General features: G+C 34.2%; 1 protein-coding gene across 3 annotated transcripts in view; it reads left to right on the top strand.

The window, feature by feature from the left end:
• Positions 1 to 20,340, top strand: part of LOC121315930 (1-phosphatidylinositol 4,5-bisphosphate phosphodiesterase beta-1-like) — a 295,784-nt gene that overhangs the window by 3,190 nt on the left and 272,254 nt on the right. For all 3 annotated transcript variants that reach the window (XM_041250543.1, XM_041250544.1, XM_041250545.1), the window contains exon 2: positions 801 to 878. In XM_041250543.1, the coding sequence (XP_041106477.1) occupies positions 801 to 878 (78 nt within the window). The remainder of the gene's footprint in view (positions 1 to 800; positions 879 to 20,340) is intronic.

Below are 20,340 nucleotides of genomic sequence, written 5' to 3'. Positions count from 1 at the left end.
GAGAAGTTGTCATGTTGCCATTATTTACTTTACCACATACAATATCCCAAGCTGAATTCTGTCTGCTTAGTTTGATAACGCTATGTAACACAATTTTTGTTCCTGGGTAGTAAGTGTTATTTCCTAATTGCTTATGCCTCAAAAGTATAGAACATGGCTATTATTCCCCACAAACTTTGTTTTTGTGACGAGGACAGTGATATTTCAAAATATCACTATTTCCAATGGGAAAATGGGCAAATGTATGTCTTTTCGTTCACATAAAGTCAGAAAAAAATAACATATGAATCCAAATTAACGTGTATTTATACTAAAGTAATACAAAGATTATTGTATTTACAGTATAATTACAGTATAATTATGTATTTACAGTATAATTGTAAATCTCGAAAAACTACTCACTTCTAAATCTTTTGTAGTCATCTTTGTATTACTTTAGTATAAATACACGTTAATTTGGATTCATATGTTATGTGAACGAAAAGACACACGTTTGCCCATTTTCCCATTGGAAATAGTGATATTTTGAAATATCACTGTCCTGGTCACAAAAGCAAAGTTTGTGGGGAATAATAGCCATGTTCTATACTTTTGAGGCATAAGCAATTAGGAAATAACACTTACTACCCAGGAACAAAAAAAAAAAAAAAAAAAACAAATTGTTACACAGTGTAATGCAACGGTATCCTTTTTAGAATGCGTCTTCATGGCTTCTAGCTGTTAACATGTTATTAGACTTGCAGAGCTGTAGCAGGTGTTCCTGTGAATTTGATATTTACTGCTTGTTTCACTGTTGCTAGGACTCCACCGTCGCAACTCCAGTTATTCTTAAAGTGGACCCACAGGGATTCTTCCTCTACTGGACAGATCAGAACAAGGTAAGAAATGGCTGAACAATCATTTACAGTCAGACACATCATTTAAGCACAGTCTTAATAAGAGTCTTTATTTTGAGTTTTATAGAATATGCTTAGGATATAAATCTGATGGCTATGCAATACACAGTCACAGTGACAACATGTGGTATGCTGTTTGACATATGGCTCTTAACAGTTTCCTAATTTTGAAACTGTGGTACTTGACAACTGGTACCTTCAACTCAGCTTGTGAGTAAATGCCTTGATATACATCAGCAAGACAGGCATTACTCACAGATGGGGGCCATCCAGTCTGTTGCAGCTCTGCATTTGGAAGAAGGAGCCTAAACAGGTTTCAGTATCTTAAATTGATTAGTACTTGAATGTGGTGATCGGAGGAATCAGGGTAGCTTCCATTGCGGGATTTTGAACCAGTTTGGCTGTAAAGCTTTAGAACTTTTATCCGTATGGCTTATGGCTACTCAAGCTGTGTGGTCCAGTGATTAAAGAAAAGGGCTTGTAACTAGGAGCGCCCCAATTCAAATCCCAACTCAGCCTCTGACGCACTGTGTGACCCTGAGCAAGTCACTTAACCTTCTTGTGCTCTGTCTTTCGGATGAAACATTGTAAGTGACTCTGCAGCTGATGCCTGGTTCACACCCCCTAGTCTCTGTAAGTCGCCTTTGGATAAAGGCATCGGCTAAATAATAAATTAAAAATAAATAAATAAATAAATAAATTTTACCTAAGTTCTGTTTAGCTGTCTGGAGTGTTTTATATCACTTTAATTTTGTAATGACTGTAAAACTGGAAATTGGTCTAGGTGGCTTTATATCGTAGTGCATCTTTTAATATATTTAAAACAATATTATTTCTCTAACTAGAATTATTGGTGTGTGTATTCCATTTTGTATACCTGACAATTTATATTTTACTGTAAACAGCATACAATTGTGAAGCATAATTTTTATTTAAAATCTGTCTGTAGTTAGCAGCACTGCTGTATTTATTGTAATATAATTAATATTGTCACAGTGGAGCTATTTAAAAAGAATGCACACACAGTTGAGAACATAAGCTATAAGTGAGCTGGTGTATTAAATACTGACTAAAGGGTCGTATTAGAGAGAAGAAAATACTTTTTAAAATAGCTTTCAAAAGAGGGTTGCAGGGGATTTTTAGAATGATCATCACATTAAAAAAAAAAAGTAAACAAACCAAAAAAAGCTAACATACAACAGATTTACAAAACCCAGAGCTTTCAGTCTGTCTATTTGTATAAGAGACTAGAGTGTCAGTTCAATTTTGATAGTTGTAAATCAAGCCTGTGTACATGGCAACAAAAGGGATTAAATAATTAATAGCAGTTAAGGATAGATATTGTTATCAAGGTTTGTCCTCTGAGGGTTTTGATAAAATAAAGGATCTCATTTAAAAAAAAAAGTGAAAGACAACCTTTTTTTATCATTGATATCTTGTTTTAAAGCAATTATACATTTTTATTTATTATTTGCATCTGCTCTGACACAAATGGCCACACTATTTATTGCTTATTTAAACAATTCTGGGGTGGCTCAAATTAATCAGGTTTTCTGTGCAGTTATTAAACAACTATTTTCATAAAGACAACTGGTAATTAATTTGTTATATATATAGACTGTTGGTTAAATTATATATATATATATATATAATATATATATATATATATTATTATATATATAGTAAAAAACAAAAAGATCTAGAAGAAGTGACAATATTATGTTTTCAACATAATGTGATGTGATGCCCAATATGATTATCAATTAATGTTAATTGTATGTGTATGTAAATAACTACTAATTCTGACTTTTAGATTGTTAGAAGTCTATTTTAGATGTTAAGACCCTGGGGATGGTGTCTGTGTTGTATTTAAGCTCAGTATGTACACTACCCTCCTACATGTTTTGAGAGACACTGTAGGATGTGCCAGTACTTGTTAGTCACTTTTAGCTATATAATAATAGCCCATCTTTCAATCCAGACTCCTCTGTGTAATCTGGAAAGTGTATTTTGGGTTTACAATGCTATGCACTTGATGAGACCCAACCCAGATTTAAAGCAAGACACGAATAGCTTTTTAATGTGTCTAAAATTATGATTTCAGGGTATTGGGGTATTGTTGTATTTTTTCCCTGATTAGAAAAGTAATCTGTGAACTTTACTGAAAATAAAAACATAGAAACATGTACAACATTATAACCATTCTGCCAAACATGAGAGTCGCTCACTAATCTCATCTTAATTTTCATTGTCAATATTAATTTCGACTTAAAACATTGATTGTAGCCTACAAAGATTAAGGAAAACCGTTTGTGAGCTTAATAACTTTTATATATAGATATAAAACAATCCTTACAAGCACTTTTGTTTAACAGTATACCGCATATTTGCCTAGTCAGTGGTTAATTAACTAAATTGGCATTTATCTCACACATCTTGCACATGTTTTGTAGACATGTTATTAATAATGATTACAGAGTTACAATTATAGAATTGTCCATTGTTTGATTGCTTAGCTATGGTTCTCCCAGTAATTGTAGTTGGTTTTATATCCAAGATACATAAACGCCATGTAGCCTAAACTATATACAAAATCTGCCCCAACATTGTACATAAGTGTCCCATAAGTCAGACATCACAAGCAATACCATACATTGTGACAATGCAGAGGTTCTCTGTTAAATATGGGCAGCCACACTCCAATTATCTGCACCACACATCAAAAGGATTTGAGTAAATTCTTCTTTGCCAAAAGACATTCCACATCTGAAAGAAATAGAGAAACAACCAACCAACTATGCTGACTTACATTGTGTACACCCTGTGTATTAACATATGAAGAACCCACATATCACTTTAAATAAGTAATTATTACAAAGAAAAAAGACTGACATTTCAATTCTGAAGAGATTTTGTAAAAGCCAAATGTCATGACCTCATTTAAAATGCAGTGCTGACCATGGTAGTGAGAAGGTTTACCATAATGATGTTTCCTGCTGACTAGCCCCATTATACAGGGCTTACTTGCAGCATAATTTCCTCCAATTTCAAGGTAACCAAGGGTTATGGTATTTGAAGTAAAATTAAAACACATGGCAGGATTTCCGATGAAATGAAGAAAACTGTTGCCGGGTAATACTTTGTTACATTCAAAAAAGATGATGAATTGAGAGACAACAATGATCAAATAGTGGATGTGCCAAAGCGGGTTTTAATTTGAATATCTACGTATACAAGTAATCGCTATATTTTCTGTTATTTTCCATGTTTCTTGGATCCAGAGAATATTTTTAAAATATGCAAGCAAAAACTGTATATTCTGCACTGCAAAAGCTGCATTATATTGTAAATGTTTATTACTTGAAAATGGCCTGATTTTAATGAAAGGGCAAATCTCTAACACTAGGTCAAAACATGTTTGCCCCAGAGTTTAATGAAAAAAACATGGAAAAAACAGGACTAAAATCCCTCTGCCTTGTAATGTGATTTTGGCCTGTACTTTACCTTCTGTGTTGATGCCGTAGGTCAGCATATCTTTTGGGCTGTGGCCTCATTTGCATGTTAGCTTTGAGCGATTTTATGACTGTGCAGACGGGGACGACAAAACAGATAAAATAATCCATCTGGTGATATTTTGGGTATGAAAAATAAGAAGAGGGCTTTGTAGTTGAAGATGAAAAACCAGTGTGCAGAGCATGCAGGATTCTAATTCTAATACATCTAACCTCTTCGCCCACCCACGAGAGTATCACCCATCCCTGTATAGCGTAGCTCAGGTATGTACATTCTTAGCACACTCTTAATCACATTTTTATAATTAAAATAAAATTAAAATACACTTTGTTTTGTGTACACGTAATAGGCAGTGCTTGACAACTCTACAGTAAGCTTGTATTGCAGAAGCACTTCTGCACAGAGCAATGCTGCACACAATACAGGTCAAATGCAAATTCAAACTGATGGAAAATATTTAGATTTTCTCAATAAGTTTTGTAGGAAAAATGTAATTAAAAATGCCTTCTCAAGACACACCTGTTCAGACAGCATCTGTAAACCTCACAACTCTCAGTTGTACTGGACTATATGGCACCCAATTGAATCAGTACTTGCATCATCTTGTACTTGCACTTAACTGCTCCGCGCTGTATTCTACTACCGCTCTCAATTATAACTATATTCTCTGTATCTTGTACATGATTTTACTGATAAAGGTAACCATAAATTTACAAATAAGTTTAACTGCTCCTAGTCAAAATCGCTCTAAAACGTAATTATTTACTGTATTTACATTCTCTTACTTGATTTTGCTCTTATTTACTACTGACTTTATTGTATTTTATAACTGCACTTATCTGTAATGTGATGTTTTGTAATGTGATATTTTGTAAGATCTGTAAGTTGTCCTGGATAAGGGCTTCTGTAATAAATAAATAAATACATAAAAAATAATAATAATAATAATAAATAATAATACAGTAAAGGCACTTAAATAAACAGCTTATTGTAGTAATTAATAAAAATATTAGTTGACCACTGTGTATTTTGTTAAATAGCCATTTTAAAAAAAAAAAGTATAAATATATTTTTTGACTGTTATCATACTGTCAAAATGTAATACCGTGAAATCCCTAATATATTTATATACTCCAGTACTAGTAAACATTAGTTTACTGCTGGTTGCCTGAGTTGGTATTTAATGTAATTGAATGTAAAATGTTGTAAAGGTTAATTATTTACAATGTACCATGTGACGGAAAGATGAGTTCTGGTGATGAATCTTCCTCCCAACCTGTGAGGGCGCTAAAGAACGGGAGGAGAAGTATCTGGAAGGGCTGGCCTGACAGTTCGTTTCCGGGTCAGGGAAGTGGGTCAGCCTGGAGGGAAGCGCGACTCTGTTGTAAGACCGTATTGATTTGAGAGGTAAACGAGAGGCAGCTGCAAGTAATAAGGCAGCTGCAACTGTTTATCTCGATATCATGCGGGATTACATATAGGGGCCAGGGTAACGCTGATTTTCTCCTTCGTTTGGGTTAACGCTTGGAGAGAGAAGGATCGAGAGAGGAGCTCTCGTTGTAAAGAGGAATTACGTGTTGTGTTTGTTTGTAATTGTCTGCGTTTTGCACCACCAGACAGTTAACTCACCTATCCGGAGCTGTCGACCAGGGTCAGCACAATCCGGATCACCACTGCACGGAACCGTCACAAAATACAGTGTCTTCACCCACCACAAGCACGTCTGCACTCACCCAGGACTGGTGACCGTGTGTTCATTTTGTTCGGGACTGTGTCCTATTATTGCTATCCCCGTGCTTTACACATTGTTGTGTATAGCCGGGGATTTATTATTTAACGGTCACCAGACCTGGATTATAAATAAAAGCACCTTTTCACTAGAAACTGTTGTCTGCCTGTCACTCCTGCATCGCATCACCGCTATACCTGTTCCCCTCCACTAGCCACTTTGCCACAACCATTATTTGCCACAACCATATACACCTGCTACTGGCTTCATAAACTTTAGCGTTGCTATAAAATATTAAAGGTATCTAACATATAAAAACATGTTTCTTAAATAATATAAAGCCCATATATCATACATGTGTTTAGTAAGTTATTCCAATTGTTCAATGAATTTAACTATTTCTACATACTTCATTAACAAGTGACATTATAGCAATAAACAACAGCTTTTTCTTCATCAAAACTATAACAAAGGCAAACACTAGAACTAAAGACTCCCATTTCTTCTTTGGTCAGCGCAAATGGAATTCTGCCAGGGGCCAGCTCAAACTGCCTTCAAAATCACAACATGAAGGGGACGGTGCAATCTAACACAAACTTAGAGGACGGTGCCATTACATTTTGCTGCACTTCCTCAAAATCAGCCCCTCTGTTCTGTTTTGTTTTTTGCTGATAAGTTCATTCTAGCATTTACACTGAATTACTTCTTATAGCGTTCGGAATAATTTTTTTTCATGAGTGATTGAAAGGGCAAACTTAAGTAAGTATGTATCTTCCCCTATGTCTTAGCAAATGCACTGGTGAACAGATGGAATGCTATGCTGAATAAGATTTGAATGTCTACAACAGTGTCTTTGTGTTTGCTTTTTAATTTATTACTTCACCTTCAATAGGTCTAAGGAACAGTTGTCGAAATTCTATCCTGAATGCGACCTTCTATTCAGGTGCTTAGTCACATTCAAATAAACACTTATCAGAGTTGTATGTCTGCTGAATGATTTATGACACTCCTGCAGCCTGGATGTCAGGGCTTCTTATAATCTTACATTTTGTTCCTATTGTTTCTTGAGCAGCAAGTAATACCTACAAAGGAGACTCAGCTAAACTGGTCTTGAATATAATTATATTATCTTTCCAAGCAGTTGTGAACCAGAAGATTTATTCCTTCTGCCAATAGACTCTGTTCTTAGGAACCTGAATGTACTTAACGTGTGGTTAGGGAGAAAGTAAACACAGTTATTCTGTTGAATGTAAAGTAAACAGCCAGTCATTGTCCTTTCCGTATTTATTCAAATGAAACCCTGACGTTAACCTTGAAAGTGATAGAGAAGATACATTTGATTAAAACCTTGTCATATTCTTCCTTGTACAGTTGATGTTATCCTTGCTGTTTTATTTTGAAATCAAGTTATGTGTGCTGGATATTAATTTGGTAAAGGAATATTTACATTATCATGTTTCATTCCATACCTGTTTATGATCCTGGTATATATGTTCTCAATCATGCTGTATTGTTGCTTTAGCTTTTTTTATTCTTACCATGGTTACTAACTATTCTTTTAAAAAAAAAAAGTGAATGCTCGGTCTAAAAACTTTTAGTTGCAGGGAGGGTGAAAAAGTAATTAGTAATTGTGAATAAATTAACTGCAAATTACAAGTAAAGGAACTGCAGTCAAAACACTGCACATGATTACAGTCAGATTATTATCGTTATTTGAAAGTTTGGACATTAAAAAGGTGAAAATCTGCCTGGAGGGCTTATGTTGTAAAATGATTTTTTTCACAAGCTGTGTAAAATTATTTTTCTTTGGAACACCCACATTTTGACTTGACTTGAAAGCCTTCAGTTAAGTATTTATACATTGTAGACTTTTGAGATATAACATCTTGTTCACAGGGACCCTGTCATTATGAGATAAAACAGCTTAAAAGGATCTCCACAGGAAATGCCTGCCTTTTTAATATGATATTTCATAAAGCTTACAGATTTTGTTGTAAAACATGGGTGAAGGTTGTTGTGTTGACTAAAAAGTCTAACTGTAAAATGGAGCTGATGCTGATAGTTCTATTACTGTACTTTTAAACTTGGTCAGAGGATTAGACTTTGGGGTACGGTACTTTTATCGAAACAATAGACTCCCTTTATAATTGTAAATGTACTTATTTTTTCCTTTTCTTATTTTTTTTTTATAAATAGCACTACAGTTGCATTTGCCCTGTAATATAATATATATATATACACACACACACACACACACACACACACACACACACACACAAGGGATGAAACGATAGTAAATTTCCACATTACGAATAGTTGCAAGCCCACTTTTTCATGATACACTGATTATCACGATAGTAGCTGTTATTTTTTAATTACATTTTTAATTCAATAAAAAGAAAAAATAACAAGTTATGTCTTTTTTTCCACTATGGAATATGGTCTGCAACACTACAGACTTTAAAAAAGAGCAAGATTCTAGCAAGAATGAAAACACACAGGTGGAAGAAAAGTAATCTTAATGAAATGGTCCTTATATTACAATCTAATAGTTGCAAAACATGATACCTTTATTTAAGTCTGTCAAAATGGGACTGCAAGCTTTTTTCCTCCTGCTGTATTTACACATTTAATTTATGTATTTAAATGTACTTAGAAACAGTACATAATTATAAAATATGAGCTTCTGTATTTCTTTCAGTATATTTAAAGTACTTGCTTTACACACATACTGCTAACTATTTTCAATTCTTTTTCAAATAGTCTGCAAAATAAATAAATAATTTTGTAATATACAACTTGTAAGTATGGAATAAAACAGTATGGGCATGATGTTCTTTATTCAAGTTTGGAAACTATTTATTTCAAACAGATTACAGTACTTTGGAATGTAAGCTATATAAACTGGACACAAGTTTACAAAAAACTTTTTTTTTTTTTTTTTTAATTCAGCGACAGCTGCATCATCACGCATTGCATTTTGTTAATACGGTACCATGTAACATTCACTATCTGTGAAACATCCGGAAACATGCGGAAATCCTGGCCGAAAACATAGTAACACTAGTAATAATGTAGAATTAGAATCGGAATTCAATACAATTTCTACTACTTCTTTCCCACAGAGCATTTCTCGCTGTTTTCAAGACATTGTTGACATTTTGTGACTGGGTTTGTTGTGTGTAATTCCCTATATATCTGGCAGATGACGCAAGAGACACTACAAGGTGTTACAGATACCTAGTGTTACAATATCAGATTATCAGCAATTTTGTATACTCAGTAATTCAAGTTCAAAGTTCAAGTTCATACTCCCTGGGACCATTAATTCAATGACGTACGGGTACATTCTTACTACTTAAAGGGTTAAAAACAAAAAATGGAATGAACTAGAGTGGCCCAGTTAAAGCCTGGACTAAAATCTAATTGTGAATCTGTGGCAAAACTTGAAGATTGCTGTCCACTAACGATCCCCATCCAACTTGACAGAGCTTGAACAATTTTTCCAAGAAGAACGGGTGAATATTGCACAATCCAGATGTGCAAACCTGGTAGAGACTCACCTGGTAAAAGACTCACAACTGTAATTGCTGCCAAATGTGGTTCTACCAAGTGTTGACTCAGGGGGGTGAATACATATCTAATCAAGTTGAACAAGTTTGTTGTAATACAACAAATTATATATATATATATATATATATATATATATATATATATATATATATATATATATATATATATATATATATATATATATATTAGTGTCAGAGTAGGGGGAGGAAAGGTGTAGTCCTGTAGGATAATGGGACTACACACCACAGAATGCCATGGGGTTGGGATTAGCTAGTTTTTGTTTGCTATTGGTAATTAATTTACTAAAACAAACCACCTACAATAGCAGGGAAATATTTAAGAAAATCTCCATGCTGAAAGCTTACACAGCACTCCTTGTGGAACCCCTGCCAAGATAGGCAAGATAATCAAGCTCCTGATTATGTAACTTATCCAGTGGTGGCATGGTTACATTGTGGGTGCTACAAAAAATAATTTATATATTTATTCCCAAAAAGGAATACCGCACACTGGAGTAAGTATTGTTTGGGATCTCCTTGTCAGTAGGACAGGTTGGGCCTATTGTTGACAGGAGTACTCTGGAAGTGTACCTTGGTTTAGACAAAGCTATTGTTTAGTACCTCGGCATATTACAAATGTACCCTGCTTTTCAAACTTTGCGAGAAAAAGCAATCTCTGCAAACTGTGTATTTCCGTTTAGAGATGACATGCACATTACAGTTTCTGTGGCTGCCTCAGATCAAAATAGAATTGTTTGATTATCTCGTGAACACAATAAAAGTCCTGAAAAAAAAAAAAATCAGAATCAAATCTCTCCATAGCGATTTACACAGAACAGTGTCACTTAAAGGGTTGATCACGAAACTCATTGTCCAGCAATGAAGTTTACGCATGGCGCTTTCCCATCAGACTTGAACTCCACTGACTCAATGGAACAAAGAAAAAAATGTAGATTTCAGGTGCACGCTCTCTCTCGCTATGTCACTGTCTCTGTCATAGGTAGGTCTGACAAATTTCGTAACAAAGGGATGTCGTACATGAGACTTGAAAGCAGTATACATTTGTAATATGCAGAGGCACCAAACAATAGCTTTGTTAAACCAGAGTACATTTCAATAGTACTCCAGTCGACAGACCCAATCTGTGTCAGTAGTTTGAAAAGCAGATATATGCTCAACATGTGGACACATTTTTCAGCTATAAAATAATAAAGACATGGGACAATATCTTAGTTTTGCATTAGATGTCAAGGAACGAAGATGTATGGTTTTAAATGTAATGAATTGACAGTTATGTAAATACAGTTGTAGCACAAAACCTATTTATACTGGTCCTAAAATGTCTCTACTTTTGCCAAACAAGAAAGCTGTGTTGCTGTTTACAGTATTCATATTACTATGGCAACGACTGACCTAGCAGATTACAAAATGATACGCTTACCACCTTGTCTTTCAGTTATAGTGGATGAAAGAACAGCAGAACAAAAAACATATTTTAGTATTTTAAGATTTTAAAAGACACCAAAAAGACTTGTATTTGTTATGATGCAGGAGTGCTTTGTGAAGCGGTATTCTTTAAACTGCTAGTCCAAAAAAAGCAAACTGTAACCTCAATTTGCATAATTTGAAAATATAGTGGATGTAAGACAAGATGAAAGGTGACAAAGTATGCACATATATTAGAAATGAAAAACAATAGTTGTATTGTATGAGATTATATAACATGCTCAGTCACTCAGTATTTAAAAGAGTATACTGCCTCAATTTTATAAGAGAGAGAGAGAGAGAGAGAGAGAGAGAGAGAGAGAGAGAGAGAGAGAGAGAGAGAGAGAGAGAGAGATGTAATTTGAAGCTACTGACTTTTTAAAATAATGGGGGGGTATCTGACAGTCATTTGGCCATTTGGAGTTTCAAATGGCCTTTAAATAGCTAGCTGGTAACTGTGTGCTTGCCACGGGACTACACAATTACAAATCCAGGGAATTCTCTACCCATAAACCAAAGCAACTGAATATTTGCTATAGTTTAAAGAAAACAGTGAGATGCTTTATTCCCTTGTACAATACTGAATAAATGTTTTGAGGGTTATTGGCTGTTAAGTGTGACCACTTAGTTCAAGTGGTTGTACATACAGACTTTACTACCAAAGAAAGCTTCAAAGGCACCAGTGCAGACATTTCCCATAACTGAATTTTCACAGGAATGGTCAGGTCTGGGCAATTTAATGTAGTTGTAGTTCTACTGTACATGATTAATTCACAGTAGCCTGTTAGATTAAGATATGTTGAAATGGTTGCCTATTTTCTATCTAACTATTGAACTTTTTATAAATAGTATGGGAATGCATTACCTATCATGTTTGCTTATAGCATTACTTAGCATTTAGATGTTTTTAAAATGAAATAGATTTAATTAAAGTTGTGAAAGGGAAATAAAACTGTTCAGGTCAATGCAAAGGAAAAGTACTAAAATACCTTGATAATTCTGCACTTATGTTTGCTATTTGAAGTGGGCAAAGGTGTCTTTACAAAACAGGTGTTATCTATTTAACTTTGCACATAAGGACATACAACAATTGTTATCTGTCTGATTGATTTTTTTTGGTTTACCATATGTTTGAATATACAGTACTCTCTGGCAGCAGCCATTTACCTTATGTACCTTCAATTTGCATATTACATTCATAACATAAAATAAGGCACAGTCTTTGTCTGTTGGAACACTTTCAAATGTATTAACATGCAATACTTAATCAAACACTTTTACTGAAGCAAAATAAACTAGCTGCAACATGCATAATACTGAGGATACATAGTTTCCAAGAATGGTTCAATGTTTAGTGTATTGCAGCAGGGCTTGAAATGAACTTTCCCTTCCACTAGCCATAAGGGCTAATGGATGGAACAGCCCCCCAGCCCCACACACATTCTATTGGCCCAGTAGAATAGTTATTGATAGTTCCCCAAAAATGAAGAGTTTGTGTTCTAATGTATGTTAAATATATTGAATAATGGAACAGGAGAAACAGCAAAAACAAACAACTATGGTACATGTAAACATTACATTAATTTTGACAATTGAACAGGTTGTAAAGAGTGAGAAAAAAATACAAAACTCATTTCTAGGTGTGCTTGTTGCTACTGTAACTCAAGCTGCTATCAGCCCTTGCAAATGAAACTATTTACTACTGAAGGCTTTATGCCATGGCTACATCATGTTAACATTTCTGTTTTCATGTATTAAAACACTTTTAATACTACAGTAACAGTTACAGAAAAGGTACCCAATGTACTGAATACATAGTTGATTACATGACAGAAGACTAGAGCAGAACTAGAGTATGATAACTTTTCACAACTTTGGTTTAATTCAATTAAAATAACAAATCGCATAAGGAACATGGATGGGTGCTTAAAAGCAAAAAGGAACAGGGTGATGTTATAATATGCAACCGCGCCCAGCAATAAAAACAGTGGCACTATTATGGGTCATGGGTTTGTATGGAGTACAGTCTCTTTTCTGTCTGTTGACTCCTTCAGGCAGGCGGTACCCCATTATACTGAGCAGTGTAATGTTCCAGATGGTTAACCTTCAACCTACAGAAAATCCGAGGAGGTTTATCTAGAGCTGACCCATTTCCCAGGTGTAATAGGACTACTATTGTGTGTTATCTAGTAGTCATTATTAGTTAATTATACAAAGCACTGCAGTGTCATAGATTATTACTCATCAATTATGTGTAGATAATTTACTTTTTGTACTGCAGTCTTGATAACCTCAAGAGTTAAATGAAGTGAATTGCAAATTTCTTATGGTCAGTGATGATTAGTGGCCTGATCTGTCCAAGCATGACGAAAACACAACATTTATTTTTCTAATAGCAAAAGACTTTGAAAATTATAGCAGAAGATTATAATAAAGATGAAATTGCTCTTGGTACCATGTATAATTCACGAGGGCATATCATTTCTCCTTGATGTGCTTGGGGAAAAGGGATATGGTTGGCAGAAAGGAAGGTTACTGAAACTGACTTGCATTGGGACAATGGAAGAGAAAATGCGTAAGAGAAAAAGAGCCCCAAATCACAAGAGACAGATCCTCAAGTGGGAGAAGTGTGGATATGATTTTTTACTGACGTCCATTACAATATCAATCCGACATTTTGATTATTTATTGATGTTTTATTTCCTGCACCTACCACAGAAAAAAAATAAATAAATCAAAGTGCTGGTAATGTTCCAGAATTAGACATATGTCTTCTACGTTGTTAAAGTGACGATTCAAAGTCCTGAGAGTCGAGGTAAACATATAGAGATGCACAGTTTTTACTTTCCTTTAAATATGAATTTTTAAGTAAAACATAAACATGTTATGTTAATAGGTCTTTTTGCATCGAAATTTAAAAAAAAAATCTGTTTTGATTGGAGCTACCATAGTTGATTTAAAGGTGAGTACAAATTCAAACAAAGCCTTTTCCCGATACAGCTGCTGTACTACCTGTATTTTTCTACAGTATGTTACCATTTGGTACAGTAAAGGTTCAGTTTATGTTGGTCTCCAATAGTGAACTGCCTGGGTGAGTGAAGTTTAAAAGTAAATATACAGTTGATTGGGTACTTTATCACTCGCATCGAGCCAAATTCTGTAACATGTTGGAAAGATTTTTTAACAGTAACATTTGTAATCAAGTCCGATTTTTATTTACTGGGTCCATTTGCTTCTTGTGATTGCAGAGCACTGCAAAGCAGACGTAAGAAAACACTCGCAGGCTGCAGCTATACTTTTTATAATCAAAATGAAACTGAAATTACAGTGAGCTAGGAAAAATACATTGTGAAGTGAGGTAAGATTTCTGCGATGGAAACATTACTCCAGGGGCGTGTGTTACTGAAGACTGATGGATGTCGTGAGAGGAGGAGGGAGTTTAGGAAACACAACAGCATAGACGGTACCTATAGATATTTGGTTACTAATACTATAACCTTCTAGAATGTGTTTAAACCTGTGTACTTTAAATTCTCGCTGTAAAATGTACTTGTGTGATAACTGTGTCAGTACATCTAAATTAAAATGCTCCCTCACAACCTCATTTCAAGTCTGTTACTCCTTTTACCTTCATAAGTAACATTTTAATTAAACCTATGACCCAGTGACATTGTGCTTCTTCCGCAGTGCCCCTCAATAACTACACTTATAAACTTTACCCTGTTCATATTTCACATGCATTAAAAAGTAAATACATGCATTTTTGTATCTAGAGTATTGGTATATCTATTTCAAGCAGGTCTCCTTTTCCTTTGAATAAGTTATAATTATTCAAACCATAAAGGTACTAAAGTTTTCCTGTAAATTAATCTCCAACTAGCTAATAGAGATACGTTTTGCAATAAAATGTGCTGCATTTAATGACCAGGTCATTTTCACATACTGGTACCTGCTAAAATTCTTTCCTACAACTTTAACCTTATTACGTGGAACTGTTTTGTTTTAGGATTAACTGCTCTGACCATTTTAAGCATTCTGGTGGTTTGTTTGTATTTCAACACTGACTGTATAATTAATTGGTCACTCAAAGAACCCATATGCCATTCAAAGAATGCATTTACATAGCAATAAAAAGTTAATTATTCGCCCACTTTACAACTGTTTAAATGGTTATCTGATTCACACAGAAGGCAGCTACATTTAAATTCAACAATAGAGTTTAAAAAGTACAAATATGTAACTGGCATACTTGTTTAGATGTTTTCAGTAGTTTATGGATTAATGAAGGCCACAGGGTTATAGCACTGGTTACATACCCTCTATATCTTTGTGCCTGAGCCTTAACCCACGAGGATCTGCAAAGTTCAACATGAACATATAAAGTGGTAGCCATTTAACAGTTACAAGTTGCCACAGATATATCTTTCAACTTAGACCATGGCATCTTCACTCAAGTCATATTATATTATTATATGCAATATATGCACTCTCCCCAAATGGCCACACGATAGCAGTCCATTCCTCAGGTGTACATTGAAAAGACGTCATTGTAAAACAAGTTCCTATAAATAAATCAAATTATTTGCGATTTTTATATATGTCTGACGTAAAATATGTCTGATGTCTGACGTAAAATTATTAAACTTTGTTAATAACTTATTGCCAACACATTTAGGTACAGTATTATAATTACACAACTCAAAATATTAATTTCAGAACCCAACTGTTACTTTCCCTGCTGGACGTTCAAAACACTACTCCTTTCAAACACTGTGGTGTTATTTTGAAATGTATAAGTTCAAAACACAAAAAATCTGTTAAGTACATTATATGCTTCAGTATTTTTGCATTTTTCAATTCTGTGAACACATAATAATTTATATATTTTTAAAAATAATTTCATATCAGTAGTTTTAAGAAAAAGTTGAATGTCTTTAGCCTTTTATTAACGCTGACCACTGCAATGTAAAAACATTGAACAGTGTTTTGGAGTTAAACACACTGCATCATTCAAAATTTTTTCTGGCTTTTTGCATGGGATCCCAAAGGTAATTTTTGATCAGCTACCACTCTATTCACTTGCAAGTCATTGACAATCAGTGGGTACTGATTGAAGATCTGGTAACTGAAGTAGTATATGTGAACAGAAGGTGTTAATGATAGTTTTGAAAGACCACTGATATCATTTCTCAAAATAAAATGTATTATAGATCAGTCGTTTCATAGCTGAAAAAAAAAATGTTGTTCATTTGTATAGTCCACACCAGCAGGCTTTTTCGTTTGTTGGAAACTTTGATGCCCTGTAAGTAGAAAATATGTAAAGACTAAACAAGAGGTGTCCATAGATGTAAACTCCTTTTGCAAATATTTCTTGGTAAATATAAGTGCTGTAAAATGTTTTGTGATGGTTTTACCAAAAAATGTGCATATTTAGATTTATAGGTTAGCACTGAAAATTAAAAACGATAGTATTTTTTGTTTTGTTTACACAATTAGTTGACTTCAACTAATTAAATATTAACATGATGCACAAACTGTGTTAATTACTAAATAATGAGATTCTAAATGTACATATTAATGTATCGCACTGGGGCCACCTTGCTCAGTGTGTTGCACCCTGTGGGATTTATTCAACTGATCTAAACAATGGTCAATCTAAATACTGCAGAAATTTAAATCATTAAAATGTGGACCATTCAAATAGATACATAACCATGTAATTGCAAGACAATAGCAAAGCAACTATACCAGCATTCATAACCAACATTTTATATATATGTATAAAATTAGGGCTATCACTCGATTAACATTTTTGATCGGTTAATTTATTGGTATTAGTTGATTAACCAGTAGATTCATCGGTAGATTAATCCGTGCACATTTTAAATAAAGGTAACAATCTTATAGTGGCTATCCTGCATAGTAATAAATAAAAAGCCCAATTCCCAATGGGAATTTGGTCTTTTTAAAACAATTTTAATAATTACACTGTAACAAAAAAAAAAAAAAAATGTTGTTCCTGGGTAGTAAGTGTTATTACAGTATAATTGTAAATCTCGAAAAACTACTCACTTTAAATATTTTGTAGTCATCTTTGTATTACTTTAGTATAAATACATGTTAATTTGGATTCATATGTTGTTTTTTTCTGACTTTATGTGAACGAAAAGACACACATTTGCCCGTTTTCCCATTGGAAATAGTGATATTTTGAAATATCACTGTCCTGGTCACAAAAGCAAAGTTTGTGGGGAGTAATAGCCATTTTCTGTACTTTTGAGGCATAAGCAATTAGGAATTAAGACTTACTACCCAGGAACAAAAATTGTGTTACATAGTGTTATTTTTATTTTAGTAAATGTAACAAATGTTATCTTTCCATCCTATTACCCTAATAAAACAGATTTAGGGACCTGATAACTCAGTCACACAAGCTCCAAGGGCTAGAGCAGCACAGTTATACCTGTACTGTTTAACCACTCTGGGGTAACCCCTAAACAGCAAACTTATTAGCAATGCACAAACACGGAAAAAACAAAACACTGAGAGGTTTATAACTAAATCAACAGTTTGTTATTATGTTGTTCAGAATATATGCGTAACGCTGGATTTTACCGCAGCATTCACAGCTCTGGTTACAATGCACATGAGTAACTTTGCATAGCCATGTTTGGCAATCACTTAAATCAAAGATAAACATTCCAGTTCCAAATACGTATATACATCCCTAGCACACTGTCAGCAATCTTTGTCAAAGCAAGACAATGATTATGATTTGTAAACAACTTTAACCACTTTTTATGTAAGCTTAAACAGTTTACTACAACTTCCGGTCAAATCAGCAATTCCTTAAATAGCAGCACACATTTCTCTCTGTACCCAGAATGCAGTTTTTATGCATGATGATTAAATTGTAAAAAAAAAAAAAAACTGCGAACAACTCTTTAGTTGATTAAATTGGTCAGATTAATCTGTTAATCGGAACAGCCCTATATATATATATATATATATATATATATATATATATATATATATATATATATATATATATATATATATATATACATATATACACACACACACATTGCTGTGAAAAAGTATTTGGCCCGTGTCTGATTTTCTGCTTTTTTGCATTTTTTTTTTTTTTGGCACTGAATGTTATCAGATCTTCAACCATAATCTAATATTAGATAAAAGGGACCCTGAGTAAATAAATAACACAACATTTTGGTACTTATTTCATTTATTTATTAAAGAAAGTTATGCAAAACCCAGTGCTCCATGTGAAAAAGGAATCGCCCCCTTAGACTCAATAACTGGTTACGACACCTTTAGCAGCAATATCTGCAACTAAACGCTTTCTGTAGTTATTGATCAGTGTCTCACAGCGCCCTGGAGGAATTTTGGCCCACTCCTTCATGCAGAACTGCTTCAACTCAGTGACATCTGTGGGTTTTCGAGCATAAACTGCTTGTTTCATCCTGCCACAACATCTCAGTGGGGTTTAGGTCTGGACTTTGTCTAGGCCATTCCAAAACTTTAAATTTCTTGTTCTTCAACGTTCTGATGTAGACTTGCTTGTGTGTTTTGGATCATTGTCTTGCTGCATGACTCAGCTGCGCTTCAGCTTCAGCTCACGGACGGATGGCCTGACATTCTCCTCTAGAATTCTCTGACACAGAGCAGAATTCATGGTTCCTTCAATGATGGCAAGTCGTCCAGGTTCTGATGCACCATGCTTGACCATTGGTATGAGGTTCTTACTGTTGAATGCTGTGTTTGGTTTTTGCCAGACATAATGGTTCCCATGTTGGCCAAAAAGTTCCACTTTTGACTCATCTGTCCATAGAACATTGTTCCAGAACTCTCGAGGATCATCCAGGTGCTTTTTGGTAAACTTGAGACAAGTATTAATGTTCTTCTTAGTGAGCCATGGTTTCCGCCTTGCTACTCTGCCATGAATCCCATTTTTGCCCAGTGTCTTTCTGATGGTGGAGTCATGAACACTGGCCTTAGCCAAGACGAGAGAGGCCTGAAGACCCCTGGATGTTGTTCTAGGGTTCTTTCTGACTTCCTGGAAGATTTTAAGCCTTGCTCTTGGAGAGATTTTGGCAGGACGGCTACTCCTGGGAAGATTTACTACTGTCTCAAACTTTCTCCATTTGGACAGTATGGCTCTGACTGTGTTTTGGTGGAGCCCCAGAGCCTTAGAAATGGCTTTGTAACCCTTTCCAGATTGATAGGCATCAACAACTCTTTTTCTGGAAGTCTTTAGGAATTTCTTTTGATTGTGGCATGATGTACCTCTAGAACCTCTGTCAGATTTATAGTGGGCAGGGCTGGCCCAAATCAGGCGTTATTGTTAACCAAAGTATTCAAACAGCTAACCCTAACTACCCCTTTAATTGGGTTGAGTTAACTAGGGGGGCAATAACTCACACCTGAAGATTGCATGTTTGATTACCTTGCACACCAAACAAATGAAAGAAGCACCAAACTTTGGTGTCATTTTTTCTCTCAGACTCCCTCAATATACTATGACAACCCACAAAAAGATCTGACCAAATTCAATGTGAAGAAAACTATTGAGGTCAGTTTTCACAGTATTATGGATGAAAGGTGAAAGAAAGAGAAAAAATATTATCAACTATGAAACTTGATTTTAAAATAGACATTACAAAGTTATTAAATCCATTTAAAAAAACAATAAAAAAAAAAAAAAACAGCAAATGATATGAGCACAACAGATGTATTTATATAATTATCATACTAAATCTATTGTCATTACAACTGTTCCACCAATTACTTTTGGACATAAAATAAATAATGTCTCAGAATATGGAATTATGACATAAAATATTTCCAAACTTTTAACTTTGAAAATGTGAATTATTTTTAAAGATTAGCGAAGATTTATAAAAAGGTTAACGCAGAAAATAAATAAATAAATAAATAAACACGCAAACTAGTTTTCTTATATGAAGATATACATAAACTGGAAATATTCTTCGGCCATACAAACTTATACTGCACTCAGATAAACAAAGAAATAAGATATTAGATATAACAGACATTTTAATGTAAAATTTGTAAATAAAAAATGATAAATACAATGATATATCATATAAAGTGACTGAAGTATTGT

This window comes from Polyodon spathula, chromosome 5, assembly GCF_017654505.1.
Source record: "Polyodon spathula isolate WHYD16114869_AA chromosome 5, ASM1765450v1, whole genome shotgun sequence".
Lineage (NCBI taxonomy): Eukaryota > Metazoa > Chordata > Actinopteri > Acipenseriformes > Polyodontidae > Polyodon > Polyodon spathula.
This window is presented reverse-complemented; position numbering and strand designations above follow the sequence as displayed.